Source organism: Salvelinus fontinalis, chromosome 30, assembly GCF_029448725.1.
Source record: "Salvelinus fontinalis isolate EN_2023a chromosome 30, ASM2944872v1, whole genome shotgun sequence".
NCBI lineage: Eukaryota > Metazoa > Chordata > Actinopteri > Salmoniformes > Salmonidae > Salvelinus > Salvelinus fontinalis.
The window spans coordinates 15,723,805-15,742,039 of NC_074694.1; the positions used below are offsets into that span (position 1 = coordinate 15,723,805).

The following is an 18,235-nucleotide window of genomic DNA, read 5'->3' on the forward strand; positions in this document are numbered from 1 at the left end:
AACAACCCATGACTCAGCAGAATAGCTTTTTTTTTTAAACTCATGCAAGGGGAGTGAGCATCAGCATCTGAGCTCGGCACAGCAAAGATGCTGCATATGGCCTGAGTATCACGATCAGTCTCTATCATCAACCTGGTCTCTGATATATGATAAATTAAAATAGTGTAGTATTGAATATGCTAGGCTATTTATAGGCTAAGGCTAAACTATAATAACACAGGCCTAATTGTCATGAAATTACTCTGCTTAATAGAGAATTGTTAGTAGGCCCATGCCAAGCTAGGCTCAAGCGTCGAGGAAAAGTTTTTGACATAACAATTATGTCAAAATTAAGCTTTATCGGTTTCCTGGATTAAAGGCAAATGCGTCTGATAGACTCCACCTGACTCCAAAGTAAAATGTGATTTTTTCCCCCCAGAAAAATAATTGCCTTTATAATTCATGAATTAATTAATGTCGACACGACAATTTTATGTTTCCCCCCAATGCGACAGCAGCACTGCGAAACTATGTGGCGTCGCCGTGCGCTTTTCCTTAGAACTCCAAATCCCAGCAACACCCGCAGAAAATCAACATCCCTTTTGCACGAAAACGTTTCTTGGTGAGTGTCCGTTCGTGCTTATTATTTTCATAATTTACTTTATCGACATTAATCTAGTTATCAAGCTACTTGTGTGGCTAAATGGTTGTATCTAATAAATACGTTTATAATGTCTGCAAAGTATATACTGCATGTTGTGCATGGTGACCTGCTAACTATCGTTAGCTAGCTAACTAGCTAGCTAGACCAAGGAAGCTGCCTTGTTCTTGTGTTTTCTTTCCCGACAATGTTTCAACTAGTTTAGCTAGCTAACTAATCAGCAAAAGTGTTGAATAGGAGCAGTTATTCATACTAGTGCTAGCAGGGGTTATAGCTAGCTAGTGTTGAACCCACGTGATGGCAAATTGGAGAACGCTTGCATTAAAACAAACAATTTGTGACATTGTAATTGTAGTTAGCTATCATTGTTTTAGACTTTTAGCTATTATCATTATAACAATGTACTTATTGGTCATCATAACCCTGCCAGACATACTGACAGCTGGATGAGGATAATGATGTTGACAAAGTTTAGTTGATTATCAGTGGGATTCGATTTGGATGAGTTGTCTGTTTTATTATGTCGTTTTTTTACTACAGATAAAATCAATGTCCTCCCCGTCTGGAGTAGAAGATGAAGATGAGGTTGAGTTTGTGTCAGTAAGTGATTTGTCATTTGCAGAAACAAAGGTGCAAAGGTTTCTCTACTATGTTGTCATTGCGTCGTTCCATGTAATTTCAGCAGGCCATGACACCCACCATCATCATATATTGTTCTGAAATCGTTTCTGTAGTTAGAAACAGATAAGATTAGCTAGCATTCCTGCAACATTCTTTTGTTGAAATATAATCTCTGAGAAATTAAGTTTATTGATTGCACGCAAATTGGCCATTTTTAATATATAGGATTCATATAATATTTAATACATATAGTACCTAAAATCTGATTTGGACCAAATGTGTTTTTTTTCTAACAATGAGTAAGACCCCCACGCCAGTCCCAACCCAGTGCTTTCAGAAAGTATTCACACCCCTTGACTTTTTACGCATTTTGTTGTTTTAGCTGGAATTTAAAAACCTTTTAGATGTAAAGTCCCCTGTTTAGGCGACTTGCATGGTTCTGGTACTGGTTCTGACCAACATTTTCGCTCATAAATCAATCTGTGGACACCGTAGATCGAAATGGCTTGCATTTAGATGTAGGCCTGATTCTCATGGACACAGGAGAATGTCTCTTCTGCCTGTATGAAATCTGACACCACATTAAGCTGGAATGTCCCTCCTTCCATTTCATTCGCTCTTCCGACTGTCCATCAAGCCCTGGCTGAACCCATGTCACAGCCACTAACAACACATATGCCTGGAATCCTTACATCGTAGCAGCAGGATAGTGGTTTTGTCGCCGTAGCACATTCCGAGATAGATTCATAGATTTTACACAAAAAACACTTTCTGTTTATCATTGACAGAGAGACGTTCACAGCGGTTGGGGCAAACATTTTGATCAAGAGATCTTCAGAAAATATGAACCTTTTCTCTAACGCCTAATATACAATTATGTATTTTACAGTTAAGGAAGGTGAAATCTTATAGTTAGTCATTTTATAAATCTATTCTACTATATTTAGACAAAATGTAATTTCAACATTCATACAGTTTTGGGTAAAAAGGAAATGCATAATATAAAATATTTCATATTTTTTTCATTTTTGTACTGTGTACTTGAGCTTGTGTTCTCAAAAGTCACTACACCTCAGCAATTTATAACTATTTTTACCAGAAAGGTGTTTTTGGCCCTCCCATGATAAAGTTACTTTTGGGAATTACATTGATTACATTTACTTACATTTAAAATGTTAAAATCGATTCAATTTAGAATTTTTGTCATGGCCTACACACTATCCCATAATGTCAAAAAACATTATTCCACTTTGACATTTTTACAAATTAATAAAAAATGAAAAGCTGGAATGTCTTGAGTCAATAAGTATTCAACCCCTTTGTTATGGCATGTCTACAGTACATAAGTTCAGGAGTAAACATTTGCTAAACAAGTTGCATGGACTCACTCTGCAATAATAGTATTTCACATGTGTTTTTAAAATAAATACCTAGTCTCTGCACCCCATACATACAATTATAATGCCTTCGGAAAGTATTCAGACCCTTTGCCTTTTTCCACATTTTTTTTACGTCTCAGCCTTATTCTAAATTTGATGAAATAAATGTTTTTCCTCAGCAATCTACACACACTACCCTATAATGACAAAGCAAAAACAGGAATACCTTATTTACATAAGTATTCAGACCCTTTGCTATGAGACTCGACATTGAGCTCCGGTGCATCCAGTTTCCATTGATCCATTTCTACAACTTGATTTGAGTCAACCTGTGGTAAATTCAATGGACATGGTTTGGAAAGGACAAGAATCCGATGGTCACTCTGACAGAGCTCTAGAATTCCTCTGTGGAGATGGGAGAAACTTCCAGAAGCCCAACCATCTCTGCAGCACTCCACCAATCAGGCCTTTATGGTAGAGTGGCCAGGCGGAAGCCACTCCTTAGTTGAAGACATATGACAGCCCGCTTGGAGTTTGCCAAAAGGCACCTAAAGACTCTGGTCTGATGAAACCAAGATTGAACTCTGGCCTGAATGCCAAGCGTCACATCTGGAGGAAAACTGGCACCATCCTTACGGTGAAGCATGGTGGTGGCAGCATCATGCTGTGGGGATGTTTCTCAGCGGCAGGGACTGAAAACTAGTCAGGATCGAGGGAAAGATGAACGGAGCAAAGTACAGAGAGATCCTTGATGAAATCCTGCTCCAGAGCACTCGGGACCTCAGACTGGGGTGAAGGTTCACCTTCCAACAGGACAATGACCCTAAGCACACAGCCAAGATAATGCAAGAGTGGCTTTGGGACTGTCTCTGAATGTCCTTGAGCTGCCCAGCCAGAGCCCAGACTTGGAATGCGATTGGACATCTCTGGAGAGACCTGAAAATAACTCTACAGCAATTCTCCCCCTCCAACCTGACAGAGCTTGAGAGGATCTGCAGAGAAGAATGGGAGAAACTCCGCAAAACAGGTGTGCCAAGCTTGTAGCGTCATACTTTAGACTCGAGGCTGCAATTGCTGCCACAGGTACTTCAACAAAGTACTGAGTAAAGGGTCTGAACTTATGTAAATGTGATATTTCAGTTTTTATTTTTAATAAATTAGTAAAATGTTCAAAACCTGTTTTTGCTTTGTCATTATGGGGTATTGTGTGTAGATAGTTTTTCCCCCTCAATTTAATCAATGTTAGAATAAGGCTGTAACATAACAAAATATGTACAAAGTCAAGGGGTCTGAATACTTTCCGAAGGGACTGTATGTGTAAGGTCCTTCAGTTGAGCAGTGAATTTCATACACACATTCAACCACAAAAACACAGGGAGGTTTTCCAATGCCTTGCAAAGAAGGGCATCTATTGGTAAATGGGTAGAAATATATATCCCTTTGAGCATGGTGAATTTATTAATTGCACTTTGGATGGTGTATTGATTCACCCAGTCACTACAAAGATACAGGCATACTTCCTAACTCTTGCCGGAGAGGAAGGAAACCGCTCAGGGATTTCACTACTAGGCCAATGGTGACTTTAAAACAGTTACAGAGTTTAATGGCTGTTATAGGAGAACTGAGGATGGCTCAACCATTTGACAGAGTGAAACAAAGGAAGCCTGTACAAAATGAAAATATTCTCCATATTTTCAAACATAGTGGTTGCTGCATCATGTTATGGGTATGCTTGTAATCGTTATAGATTGGGGAGTTTTTCAGGATAAAAAATAAACGGAATGGAGCTAAGTACAGTCAAAGTCATACAGGAAAACATGGTTGTCTGCTTTCCACCAGACACTCGGAGATGAATTTGCTTTGTCAGCAGGACAATAACCTAAAACACAAGACCAAATCTACACTGGAGTTGCTTACCAAGAAGATAGTGATTGAAGAATTTTGAAAATAATAATGGGCAAATGTTGCACAATCCAGGTGCACAAAGCTCTTAGACTTACACGGCTGTAATCACTGCCAAAGGTGATTCTAACATTTATTGATACTTATCTAATCAATATATATTTGTTTTATTTTTCATAAATGTTTAACAAATGTTGGAATTTTTGTTCCACTTTGACATTAGAGTATTGTGTTTTAGATCGTTTACAAAAAAATGACAAATCCATTTTAGTCCCACTTCGTAACAACAAAATGTGGAAAAAGTCAAGGGGTGTGAATACTATTTGAAGTCACTGTACAGTATCAGTTCTTTATCTGACAAGTCGTATAGAGCTGCGGCTCGGAGTATTGTTTCTTCATCCTATGTAATGTATTCTCAGTTTTAAAAAAAAAATGTAAAAAAAATCCTGTGCAGAGAAATTAGTAGTTGAAGTCGTTCAGTTTAGGTCCCAATCTACATCCTGATATAGATGATGCTGTTCCTGCTATTAAGGTGATAATTCTTTCTTTTTTTTTAACCCCCACTCCCATCCTCAATGTTAAAGGGATAGTTCACCCAAATTACAAAATGACATTGGTTGACAGGACACGACAGTTCACCTGACACAAGACTGAATCCAAACATTACACTGTTGATTTTATGTGCATTTGACATGTACTGTACTTTTTGCCGATAGCCGTGTTCCGTGGAGAATTTTCTTTCCAATAGGCAAACAGGCTCATTCTGTTCAGAACAACCCAGGGTATGACGCCATGTCATCTAGTAAATGTACATCAAACATAGTGATCATAAACGTTGACACTGTATATGACATGAGTTTTATATGGAAATGTAAAGTGCACATTTGGAGTCACAGGTTTTTAGCTTGCTTGTATGACATCAAAGTGGTATTTATTATAATCCTTAGTCTCATGTTTCAAAATGCACTGAGGCCTTTTAATTTGCAGCATTTTCCTCACTCGGACAAGCAAAAATGGAGGAGGGATGGGGGCAACTTGTTGTCGCATATGAAGCGCAGAGAATGAGCTCTGACGTAATTTATAGCATGTTACTCTACTGTGTTCCAATTTAGGTGCTTATCTGTTTCCAAATCTGCCATTTTCAACCTTTATAGGGGTACAAGTGTAAAGGGCTACACATTTTCATCCTATGCATTAGTTTAATTGAAATTGACCCAAACTTGGATGTTTGAGTCAGATTAGGTCATCTACTACAGTTCCCATATTGTTAAACAACTGTTCCGTATTCTTCTACAAAAATCAGACAGTGTCTAAGTCAGTCAACAGTTTATTTCAGACAGTGTCTCATCCATTTAACTATTTTGTTTCAGGAGGCTCCACTCAGACCTGTACTGGAGTGTATTGATTTACTGAGTGAGGGCGAAGACGATGACAGTTTACCCATGGCAGAGACAGTGAGTGTGTCAAGTGAAAGATAATAAATTAAATTCAAACTGTAATGACATATGGAAAGGTTGGTGTAAGACCAGTTAAAAAAGTAACAATCAAGTTTATTTTATATATAGCCCTTCGTACATCAGCTAATATCTCGAAGTGCTGTACAGAGACCCAGCCTAAAACCCCAAACAGCTAGAATGCAGGTGTAGAAGCACGGGTTTGATCCCAGGCTGTGTCACAGCTGGCCGTTAGGGCAGGGTTTGGCCAGCCGGGATTTCCTTGTCCCTTCGCACTCTAGCGACTCCTTGTGGCGGGCCCGGTGCTTGCAAGCCGACTTCGGTCACCAGCTGAACGGTGTTTCTCCCGACACATTGATGCAGCTGGCTTCCGGGTTAAGCGAGCAGTGTGTCAAGAAGCAGTGTGGCTTGGCAGGGTTGTGTTTCAGAGGACGCATGGCTCTCGACCTTCGCCTCTCCCGAGTCCGTAGTGGAGTTACAGCGATAAGCCAAGACTGTAACAACCAATTGGATATCACGAAATTGGGGGAAAAGTACAACAAAAATTAAATGTAAAATGTTATTGTTATGTAAGTAGTATATAATGTTCACCTTTATTTTTTATTGTGAAGATTGAAGATGAGATTGAGCGACAGAAGGCTCAGGTCACCTCCACTTTGGACAGACTGGCTCAGCAAGTCGCTGTGGAGAAAAAGGAAAGAGCAGAGAAGTGTAAAGCATTCAAGGTAAGGACACTTCAAGCTGGTATGATAATCATATTAACCATTTGAAGCTTGTTCTCCACTTGTCTTTTGTGGGTGCTATTGTCTCTGCACAGTTCTTCATATTGGTCCTGTCTCTGCTCACATTATTTCAGGAGAAGCAAATCTCACAAAAGGCTCATGGGCGGCAGGAACTGGCATTTAGTCCCAATGGACATGCATATGATGCCAAGCGCTGTGTGGACATGTGGTTAAAGATGCCAGGTAATGTCTCTTTTGTACTAGAGTTCTGGACCCATATTCATAAAATGTCTCAGCGTAGGAATGCTGATCTAGGATCTAAAGTGATCAGCATACTTACTCCGAGAAGTTTAATGAACGGCCCCAACTAGCACACACAAAGTTTAACTTCATTTGTTAGAAAAGCAGCATCTCAGTCTTACCATTGTCTGTTTTCAGGTGTGAAACCTGGTATCATCAATACTGGAGCTACCTGGAGACGCAGACAGGTCCCCTTTCCTACCAGTAGCTCATCTACACATACCTGTCCAGTGATCAACTGTGGTCGGGTTTATGACAACGTGCCTCTCCTGGAAGGTCACTTGAAAAGGTTAGATAATATGAGATTTATATTTCTGTAACAATTATACATAATAAACAACCAACTTTTATTTTAGCCATGAGGTGCCTTGAGAAATACTTTTTTCTTTGTGTTTGCAGGTTTGACCACTCTCCGTGTGATCCGACCATCTACCTGAAGGGAAGCCCAACTGAGCTGTTTGCTTGCGTTGCCTGTGGTCTGCATTTTGAAACCAAAGAGGCTTGGAGGGTGCATCAGCAGTCAATGGTTGGTTGTGCCTGTAAAATCAACCGCTGTTAGAAGATGACAGCACTTTCAATTGTTCAGTCACATCATTCAAACGTGCTCTATGCAATTCTACCTCTCAATATTCCTAACGTAAAGGAATCAAGTACCATGAGGGGGGAAAAAGGACATTTCTGAATGCCGTTTCAAACTATAAAGTAGCTTTTTACCTGCAAGTAGTCCGTCCGGCCGACCACCTTCACACAGTAGAGTCTTCCTGTTTTAAAATTGGAGGTTGAAAACATAAACAATGTAACAATACTTCACATTCCTGCAACAGCTTTTGTTATTGGATGGAGGAACTGGATGTCCATCTCTACCAAAGCAGTAGAGAGCAGCATTTAGCTGTGATATACACTTAGTGGCACTAAATACCAATGAGGAAGATCAATTATTTGGGGGTAGTTGCCATACTATTATGTCTCTTAAGATAAAAAAAAATATTAAATATAAATGAATACTTTAATATTTTTGTTTAAGTTTTCAATCACAGATAATGCACACACATTTCAATCCATTTCAATCCATCCCCACATTGTGTGGGGAAATTGTTATTTTGTTTAGCTGTCCTCTTCGCCTAATGAAGACCATGACCACAGTCAGACCTGCCAGTCCATCGTCTGCTTCGCCTGCCCTGTCTGCTACTTCCTGTTCTACACAAGGGACGAGTGCCTCCATCACATGTCGGCCAAAAACCACTTCTCTCAGTCCATCATCATGAGTGGTAAGCCTTAACTGCCTCTCCCACTCTAAGTATCATCAATCATGTAAACAAGGATATGAATCTGCATCAACACTAAATATTCCGCTCAGGAAAATTGGATTTAGGCGGAAAGAGCAAAGATAAGCGGCATATGGACTCTGTTTATGATGTTAGTGGCATTACTAGTTATCTGCATGTAGAGCAAATAGGTTGTGCGAATGAATAGTGCTTGGACAGGATAACATAACCAATACACTGCTATTAGTTTGTATGCTCTATTGAAACATGTAACCAGCTATTTTGTTCTCTTTCTGAACAAAAGAAACTACAGGGACAGCATTGCCAGTTCCCATCCCACGATATGCGAAGAATCGTCTTACTGCTTTATGTAAGGCGGTTATATTCAGCGTGAGATGTACAACATGCCGAAAGGGGCTTAACTCACACATGGAAGCACAGGCCCACTTCAAGTAAGTTTATATCTGTATGTGTTTGTGTAGTTTTGAATTCTGTATGGCGTTGGTGTACATGCAATTACATGGTTGTTACATAGGCAGGTATAATTACAGTGTAGGTACATATTGTTCATACACAGTTTGTCTGTGTATTAGAAAATAAATCAATTACAGACATACATAGTCAACATCTCACTTCCTTCATATGGATAAATCATCTTATTTGTCATTTTGTTCATGTTATTCTTCTCCCTCAGTGTGCAGTGCAGAGAAGGCAGTGCCAGGGCTGAGGCAGAGAAAACAGTGGTGCAGGTTATGAAACAACTGCAAGTGTTGGGCCAGTGCTCTGTGTGTTGCAAACTGTTCCTCACCCAAGGTCAAGTTGACAGGCACAAAGAATTGAGTCAGCACATTACTGAAGTCAACAGCACCATGGAAAGGGCGATTCTGCACTACAGCAATTTCTATGAAATCCAACACGCCAAAAGGGCTGCGGTTGCCCCATCACAGAAGAGGGACGAGGAGAGGGGTGATTCTGTTGGATCCCCAGCCAAGCGCCAGAGACGCGGGGGAACTTTGAATGGCCGTGCTGGGCCCTCAACGAGTGTCTCGATAGTGGCATGGTTCTGTGAATGTGGCCAGCGCTTTTCAGAGGAGGCCATGGCTAGCAAGCACCTTTTAGCTGCCAATCAGATATTCCATCAATGTGGTGTGTGTGGAAAGCATATGGGTGAGTCGTCCATCACTCGCCTGCACATGAGCCGCTTTCACGGCGGCGCCCACCTCTCAAACTTCCTATTCCACTGCCGGCTGTGCAAGGTGGACATGCCACGTCACGAGGACATCCTGTTGCATGTGTCAGAGACCCACAGTGGACACACTTACTTCAGGGAAAGAGAGGTATCAGACAAGGAGCCTGCTCCCATCTCCTATTCCAAACCCTCCACCAGTGGCAGACCCAGCACTCCCACTGAGCCCAGGGCTAGAACTACAACTCCCACACGTCTCCCAAAACAGGACGAGAGGTGGCTGTGCAGAATGTGTGAGGACATCTTTGACTCGGAGCGAGCCGTGCACAAGCACTGCAGAGATGTGAGAAACCACAGTTTCCAGAGGTTTGCCTGTGGTCACTGCCCACAGAAGTTCTTCAAGGAGGACACATTACGCAGGCACTGTGTGAACGAGCACAGCAACCAAATAGTGACACGCTACTTCTGCGGGCTCTGTGACAGCATGCAGTATGACACTGAGGGGGAGTTCCAGGAACACTATAGAAGCCTGCACAGTAAGGACTACTACCTCATGGATGTGCCTGAGGTTGATAGACCCACTGAGGCCGAAAACTACAACTCCAGTCAACTGGCAACAACCAGTGAATGTCTGTGTCCATGCATGTCGTTAGAAAAGGCCAAAGATGAAAGGAAGGCTACTTTCACACGATGCATGAAGCGGCTGTCCAGTGAAGACAAATGCAGCTTTGTATGTGCACCATGCGACATCAAGGTAGCCTCCTTTGCTCAGATTAAGACTCATGTCCACTCTCAACATGAAGCCTTGGGGCTAGAGAAGACCTTTGACGTGGTGTGTGGATCCTGTCAGGAGAGTCATAACGACGTGCCCAGTTTCCATAACCACTACCACTCCCAGCACTGCTTTCTGGAGCCTTGCTCCAGCTCTAGAGATGGAGGTGAGAATCGTACGGAGAAGGCAGCCGCTTCCTCCGCTGTTAAGACACTGGCTGCTGTGGAGATTAAACCGGAAGTGAATGGCAAGTCTGCTTTGAGTTTGGAACGTGTTCCGTGATTGATTTCCACTGCACTGACCTTCCTGGTCTTAGAAAACTGATTTGATTCATAATTTATTTTATAGTGGAGGAGTTAGAAGATATGAAACATGCCATCGCTGTGAACTTGGATGAGGTCAGAGATGACACTGAACCCCATGGAGGTGATTATGTTTTGTTTGCTTGTTTGTTTGTTCAGTGATTCAGTGACATCGACCGTAGACATTACATAGCTGCAGCTAGCCTAGCGGTTAAGAGCGTTGAGCCAGTAACCTCAAGTTTGCTGGTTTGAATACCTGAGCCGACTAGCTGAAAAATCTGATGTACCCTTGAGCAACTTAACCCTAATTGCTCCTTCATGTCGCTCTGGATAAGAGCGTCTGCTAAATGACTCAAATGTAAAAGAGCTATAGAAGGTTTCTTGTATTTTGGTCTGTTCAGTGATTTGGTGAATGACATCTACCATAGATATTAAACAGCTATAGAAGGTTTCTTAGAAATGTTTCCTAAAGTGCTGTTTTTTTTTCAACTGAGATTCTCTTTTTGTTGTCCATTTCCATTGTGTTTCAGATGAATCTGAGGAAATGAAGCGCGCCTTGGCTTTAAGTGCAGAAGAAGCAAGAGAGCCAACTGACTTTGATATTGGTGTGTAACACCTTTACTTATCTTTGTTTTTTTGAGGACCTTTTCAGTAGTTACATTTTAGTTTACACGTTAGAGTTGAGAGATTTTTAGGTTAGACGTCTTCTACGATATGCTAATCCAAATATCACGATATCCTGTAATTGTGTTGCGCCGGTAAGGACTAACTCATTTCAGACTGCAATTTTTGTGCCTTTTTTATAGTATTAGTCACATTCTCATTAAATAATCTTTGTGTGGCGAAGAAATAAGACTTAGTTCATTCAGTTAGACTTCATTTTCAACATATTGATAGAACCTAACTGGTAAAACTGCACAGTTTTGATTTGTAAAGTTCAAATACGGTATAGTCTTTGCACATCACAATATATCGTCTTGCACTTCACGGTATTCGATTTAATCATATATCAGCCAATCCCTGTTGCATATTGCCTTATTTGAATGGCCAGAAAGGTTCTGAAGAGTTTTGAAGCGGTTGCCCAATCTGGTCATGTAGATGTAGCATAATAAAAACAAGATGATACCTCTCTTTTTTTTTAACCAGCGTTACATGCTTGAAGAATAACCTTAGTGTGAGTATGTCTAATCAAATCATAGTGACGTTTAATGCACACTGGGATATTCAGATAGTTGGTGTAGAGAACAGCATGAACACTTTTTGGATGGTTTTGAGATGGTAGTCTCTTGTGTTTTTGTGACAGTTATATTTCTTATTTAAGTTGACATTATTTGATTTTTTTCCCCCTGTTGTTCCCCCCCAATTTATCTTCACAGAGATGGAGGAAGCTCTCAAAAGAAGCCTTCTTGAATACTGATCAGCAAATGTTACCTTCTGGTAGCCTGTCATTTATTTAGATGTATGGCACATGTAACATATCAGCTACTTTCAAAATCGTTACACTTTACCACACCCTTATACCTATGTGATTACACAGTAATAACTGTAGTAACATATGAACTGTAAAGATTATGTCGAGGCATACCGTGTATGCATCTTTATCACATGTTCAGAGCTCTTTTTAAATAAAGATGTTAAGTGTTTTCCTTGTCTCTTTCTTTGAACTTTTAACATTAATCATTGGATGTCTGCATATTGTCAACAAGTAAATTAGATTAGGTCGTCGTTTTTTATTTATATATATTATTTTTTTAACCTTTTATTTAACTAGGCAAGATTAGGTCGTTCTACTGGCTGCAGTGCAGAAAGAATCCCACACTCATGAACGTTCCAGAAATGCAATCCTCAATCTCGTCCGATGGGTCGGTAAAAACAGCAGGGGAAGTTCCAGCCCATGTTTGGATATGTTTACTCTGTGGCGCTGTCTGTCAAGCAGAAACCTCTAGGTTGTGCTCTTGGGACCAGCTAGTGCACCGTTAGGTGTTCATTGGAATTTAATCTCGAGGGAGATCATTATACGAACTAACTATGGCACAAGCGAAAATCCACCAGGCTAAAATGACTGAAGCCGCAAATGGCAAATTCAGCAGATCAATGTCTATGGCAGATCGCTCCGGACGACTACTTGAAAGTTTGGACCAGCTGGAAACAAGGTAGGCTATTTTACAGACAGCTGGCCTGAATACTGTATAGAGAAGACAATTCATCCTTGTTGTAAATACAGAGCGCACACTTGTCATTGTAGGCTACTGTAACGCTATCATATGCATTTGTTTGTCTAGTTTCTTTGAAGAATACACACGGTATTCGGCTACACAATCTCTATGGTTCCATGCAACAGCTGGTTTAAACTGATTCTAAACATAGAAAGCAGTAGACGGTGCCAGTGGAAGAAGGAAGAAAGTTCTCAGAATACGTGTGCACACTACAGTGCACTCCATGACCGTATCATTTACAACCGTGGTTTATTTGAATATTTTACGGTGCTAGACTGTGTCCTTTTAAAATAACGTCATAACCTTATTTAAACAGCTGTAAAAAAAAAAAAAAAAAAAAACATGTTTAAAATCAACACCGAGAAACAGTTGTAGAATATGCAATGGGATGAATAATATGATCACAACTTTCTCTGAGTCACGTACTAACACTTACCATACATAACCTATCGAAATATCTCATGACAATGACATCTGTTTTAGGGTGGAGGCTTTACGCGAAGCCGCAACTTCAATGGAACAGGAGAGAGAGTGCTTACTTGATATGATCCAGTCCATAAAGAACAGTGAAGAAATGCGCAGTATTTGTGACGGTATGTGTTTGACAGCCATCAGATATCTCAGGTTGGATAATTTATGCCTATATAGCATACATTTGGTTGAAACAAAGGGACACTTCACTGGTTGAAATTCTTATTTAAAGTGATAGTTCACTCACTGATGTTTTAAGATCTCAAAAAAGGGTCTTAGGTTGAGTCCAAGTCCTGTCATGACTTTTTCAAATCCAACTATACAGCCTACCTCAATCCAAAATGCACTGGAAAGGTAAACACCATTTAATTCCCCACTATAGGCCTAATCTACTTTTATGGCATAGACAGGAATTCTTCTTGACAGAACTTCTGTAAGGTTTTGGTACTTCTGACAAACTTTTACTTTAGTGAACTGTCCAATGCAGGTCCAATGCAGCCGTTTTCTTTAATCTCAATATCAAATAATTTCTGGGTAACAATTAAGCACCTTACTGTGATTGTTTTCAATTAAAATGTTATATATATATATATATATATATATATATAACAGCTAATTTTCAGTTTTCCCCTCCCCACTTAAACCACTCCCAGGCAGTACTAGCAACATTCTTGGTTGAGAAATTGCTCTTTTTTTCTTTTTATATATATATTTAGCAAAAAGAGCAATTTCTCAACCAAGAATGTTGCTAGTACTGTCTGGGAGTGGTTTAAGTGGGGAGGGGAAAACTGAAAATTAGCTGTTATTGGCAGAGGTTTGGAACTCTCTTATTGGTCTATTACCTAATTTAGCTCGTGATTTCACAATTTTACAGTATTATTCCAATATATATATAAAACATAGGAATATACATTTTTTGACTGCACCTGGCCTTTAATACCAACATCTGATAACACTGTGCTATCTCTCTTTTTCAGGAGAGAGAGAGGAGCTATCTTTAACTGCTAACCGTCTTCTTGGTAGGACGCTGACAGTTGAAATATCAGTGGAAATCATTAGAAACTCCACACAGGAGGCTGCGTTACGCAAGGCTACCTCTTTGATTGATGAGCTTGCTGCAAAGTTGCTTGACGACATGGGTGGGGCCAGAAAGTGCCTGATGGCACTGCACGCTGCCTGTGTGACTGAGGCACCACCGGTTCCTATCGATACAAAATTCCAGACGATCGTCATCACCTGCGCTCTGGAAGATCAGAAAAAAATCAAGAGGAGGCTGGAAACTCTGATAAGGAACGTGGATAATGCTGAGAAGAATATCAAGATAATGGATCATCAGAAAGTGGATGACTTAAACAGTGCCAATGGCAAATGAAGGCACTCATGCTGATTCAACCCCAATAACAGCCCTAATTAATAGAAAGTCATAATACATTGGGAGACCAAACTCCTCATTACCATACTATTATTTCTCATAATTAGTGAAAGATAGCATCCGCCCGTCTTCCTGTCATGGCATAAGGCATATGCATATCGTCCGTTCCATATCATTTAAACCTGTAAAGTGCTTTGCCTTGAACATTTGAAAAGCCCTTATGACTTCCACTGTATTCTACTACCACTAATGTCACATTCAAACCTTGTCACCATAAATATTGCATATAAAAAAGTATTACACATCTTAACATTACTAACATCGTCACATTATTGTTTTGAATGTCTGTTCAGTTACCTGCCTTATGTAGTTTCAATAAGCACTCAGGCTGCCACTCATTAAGGCATTTAAAAATGCATCCACATTGTTTTTGTTTAACCATCTTAATGTGATCATTTACATCTTAAGTCTTAATCCTTGACATGTTTTGCTACTGGAATTGTCATTACTGTAAGCCCGGGTCACAACCTAACTGAAAACACAAGGCAAGGTACTGAGATAGTTAATCATAGACATGTTAGGTACATACAGTTGAAGTCAGAAGTTTACATACACTTAGGTTGGAGTCATTACAACTCGTTTTTCAACCACTCCTCAAATTTCTTGTTAACAACTATAGTTTTGGCAAATTGGTTAGGACATCTACTTTGTGCATGACACAAGTAATTTTTCCAACAATTGTTGACAGACAGATTATTTCACGATCACAATTCCAGTGGGTCAGAAGTTTACATACACTAAGTTGACTGTGCCTTTAAACAGCTTGGAAAATTCCAGAAAATTATGTCATGGCTTTAGAAGCTTCTGATAGGCTAATTGACATCATTTGAGTCAATTGGAGGTATACCTGTGGATGTATTCCAAGGCCTACCTTCAAACTCAGTGCCTCTTTGCTTGACATCATGGGAAAATCAAAAGAAATCAGCCAAGACCTCAGAACAAAATTGTACACCTCCACAAGTCTGGTTCATCCTTGGGAGCAATTTCCAAACACCTGAAGGTACCACATTCATCTGTACAAACAATCGTACGCGAGTATAAACATCATGGGACCACGCAGCCGTCATACCGCTCAGGAAGGAGACGCGTTCTGTCTCCTAGAGATTAGCGTACTTTGGTGCAAAAAGTGCAAATCAATCCCAGAACAACAGCAAAGGACCTTGTGAAGATGCTGGAGAAAACAGGTACCAAAGTATTTATATCCACAGTAAAACGAGTCCTATGTCGACATAACCTGAAAGGCCGCTCAGCAAGGAAGAAGCCACTGCTCCAAATCCGCCATAAAAAAAGCCAGACTACGGTTTGCAACTGCACATGGGGACAAATATGGTACTTTTTGGAGAAATGTCCTCTGGTCTGATGAAACAAAAATAGAACTGTTTGGCCATAATGACCATCGTTATGTTTGGAGGAAAAAGGGGGATGCTTGCAAGCCGAAGAACACCATCCCAACCGTGAAGCACAGGGGTGGCAGCATCATGTTGTGGGGTGCTTTGCTGCAGGAGGAACTGGTGCACTTCACAAAATAGATGGCATCATGAGGAAATAAAATGATGTGGATATATTGAAGCAACATCTCAAGACATCAGTCAGGAAGTTAAAGCTTGGTCGCCTATGGGTCTTCCAAATGGACAATGACCCCATGCATACTTCCAAAGTTGTGGCAAAATGGCTTCAGGACAACAAAGTCAAGGTATTGGAGTGGCCATCACAAATCCCTGACCTCAATCACATAGGAAATGTGTGGGCATAACTGAAAAAGCGTGTGCGAGCAAGAAGGCCTACAAACCTGACTCAGTTACACCAGCTCTGTCAGGAGGAATGGGCCAAAATAAGCTGGGAAGCTTGTGGAAGGCTACCCAAAACATTTGACCCAAGTTAAACGATTTAAAGGCAATATTACCAAATACTAATTGAGTGTATGTAAACTTCTGACTCACTGGGAATGTGATGAAAGAAAAAAAGCTGGAATAAATCATTCTCTTTACTATTATTCTGACATTTCACATTCTTAAAATAAAATGGTGATCCCAACTGACCTAAACAGGGAATTTTTACTAGGACTAAATGTTAGGAATTGTGAAAAACTGAGTTTAAATGTATTTGGCTAAAGTGTATGTAAACTTCCGACTACAACTGTATGTACTTGTGAACGACCAGTCCAGAAATAGCCAAAGTAACAGTGAGACCTCATTAGAGACAATGTACCATGTCAATACATCATGAATAGTTATTTCACATGCAGGTGCAAAGTAAGCAACATGAGCACATGCACATACAGAATAGGATACTAGGCAGTCATTTTATGTATCCATTAACACATATTTAGATATTTTTTTAAGCAATTCACTGATGTTTTGAATAAACATATATATTCCACTTGCTGAAAGGCATTCTTATTCAGATTTTTTTTGGGGGGGAGGGGGGTGGTCTCATTGCAATGTTTATATCTGTTATTCTCACAAACCCCACACAATTGAAAATGTGGTTAAAAATAAACACATTCTTCGCATAGCCAATACATTCCAACAATGTTTTTTTTTTAAATGCATAATTTACATTTTTTAATGTGTATGACCCAATGTGGTCATGCTTTAAATGATGTGTCAAACGTGACTTAACCCATTATGTCAAATATTACATAAATCTGTGCTTTATAAAGGGTGGCATAAGCACCTCTTAATAAAGGCCATATAAGTCATTCAATTGAGTCTTCATAAATAGGATTTATAACCCTATCATACATCTTGGTAGAGCATTGCAACGCCAGGATATTGGGTTCGATTCCCGGGACCACCCATATGTAAAAATGCATTCACGCATGACTGTAAATTGCTTTGGATAAAAGTTTCTGCTAAATGTTATATACTGAACAAAAATATAAACGCAACATGCAACAATTTTACCAAGTTACAGTTCATATAAGGAAACCACTACATTGAAATAAATGCATTATGCCCTAATGTATGGATTTCACATGACTGGGCAAGGGTGCAGCCATAGGCTGGTAGCCAGGCCCTGCCAATCAGACAGAAATATTCCTGTTTCATCAACTTTCCGGGTGGCTGGCCTCAGATGATCTCGCAGGTGAAGAAGCCGGATGTGGAGAGGCTGGCGTAGTTACACATGGTCTGTGGTTGTGAGGCCGGTTGGACGTACTGCCAAATTCTTTAAAGTAGATTCTTCTACTTTGAAGAATCTAAAATCTAAATATATTTTGATTTGTTTAACACTTTCTTGGTTACTACATGATTCCACATGTGTTATTTCATAGTTTTGATGTCTTCACTAATATTCTACAATGTAGAAAATAGTAAAAAAAAGAAAGAAAAACCCTGGAATGAGTAGGTGTGTCCAAACTATATTATATTTCACTAAAACCTTTCTAGGATGGCCCAACCTCGTTCCCTCTTGGGTGCATAGTCAATATTGGACCTGACCTCAACTTCCCCCAAAATGCTGTGCTGCAGGATGACACAAACACTAATGTAAAGTCATTCACAGCAAACAACGTTGGTAGAGCCTTTTTAAATCTTATTTTTTGCCTACTTCAGTTTTTTATTATTTTTTATT

At 40.0% G+C, this 18,235-nt stretch overlaps 2 protein-coding genes across 2 annotated transcripts; both read left to right on the top strand.

Moving 5' to 3' along the window:
* Nucleotides 1-494: 494 nt before the first annotated feature.
* znf451 (zinc finger protein 451) lies at nucleotides 495-12,186 on the top strand. Its single transcript, XM_055889880.1, is given in 14 exon segments — nucleotides 495-573; nucleotides 576-601; nucleotides 1,181-1,240; nucleotides 5,913-5,996; nucleotides 6,608-6,721; nucleotides 6,853-6,961; nucleotides 7,157-7,307; nucleotides 7,418-7,544; nucleotides 8,127-8,286; nucleotides 8,588-8,735; nucleotides 8,978-10,488; nucleotides 10,590-10,667; nucleotides 11,074-11,148; nucleotides 11,920-12,186. Coding segments are annotated over 14 exon segments (2,748 nt in total). The 5' UTR covers nucleotides 495-509; the 3' UTR covers nucleotides 11,961-12,186.
* A 264-nt stretch (nucleotides 12,187-12,450) lies between these two features.
* LOC129828719 (BAG family molecular chaperone regulator 2-like) lies at nucleotides 12,451-14,917 on the top strand. The gene is made up of 3 exons (XM_055889881.1): nucleotides 12,451-12,696; nucleotides 13,243-13,352; nucleotides 14,208-14,917. Exons 1-3 carry the CDS (start codon nucleotides 12,572-12,574, stop codon nucleotides 14,600-14,602), a joined length of 630 nt encoding a protein of 209 aa, XP_055745856.1. The 5' UTR covers nucleotides 12,451-12,571; the 3' UTR covers nucleotides 14,603-14,917.
* The last annotated feature ends 3,318 nt before the right edge of the window (nucleotides 14,918-18,235 follow it).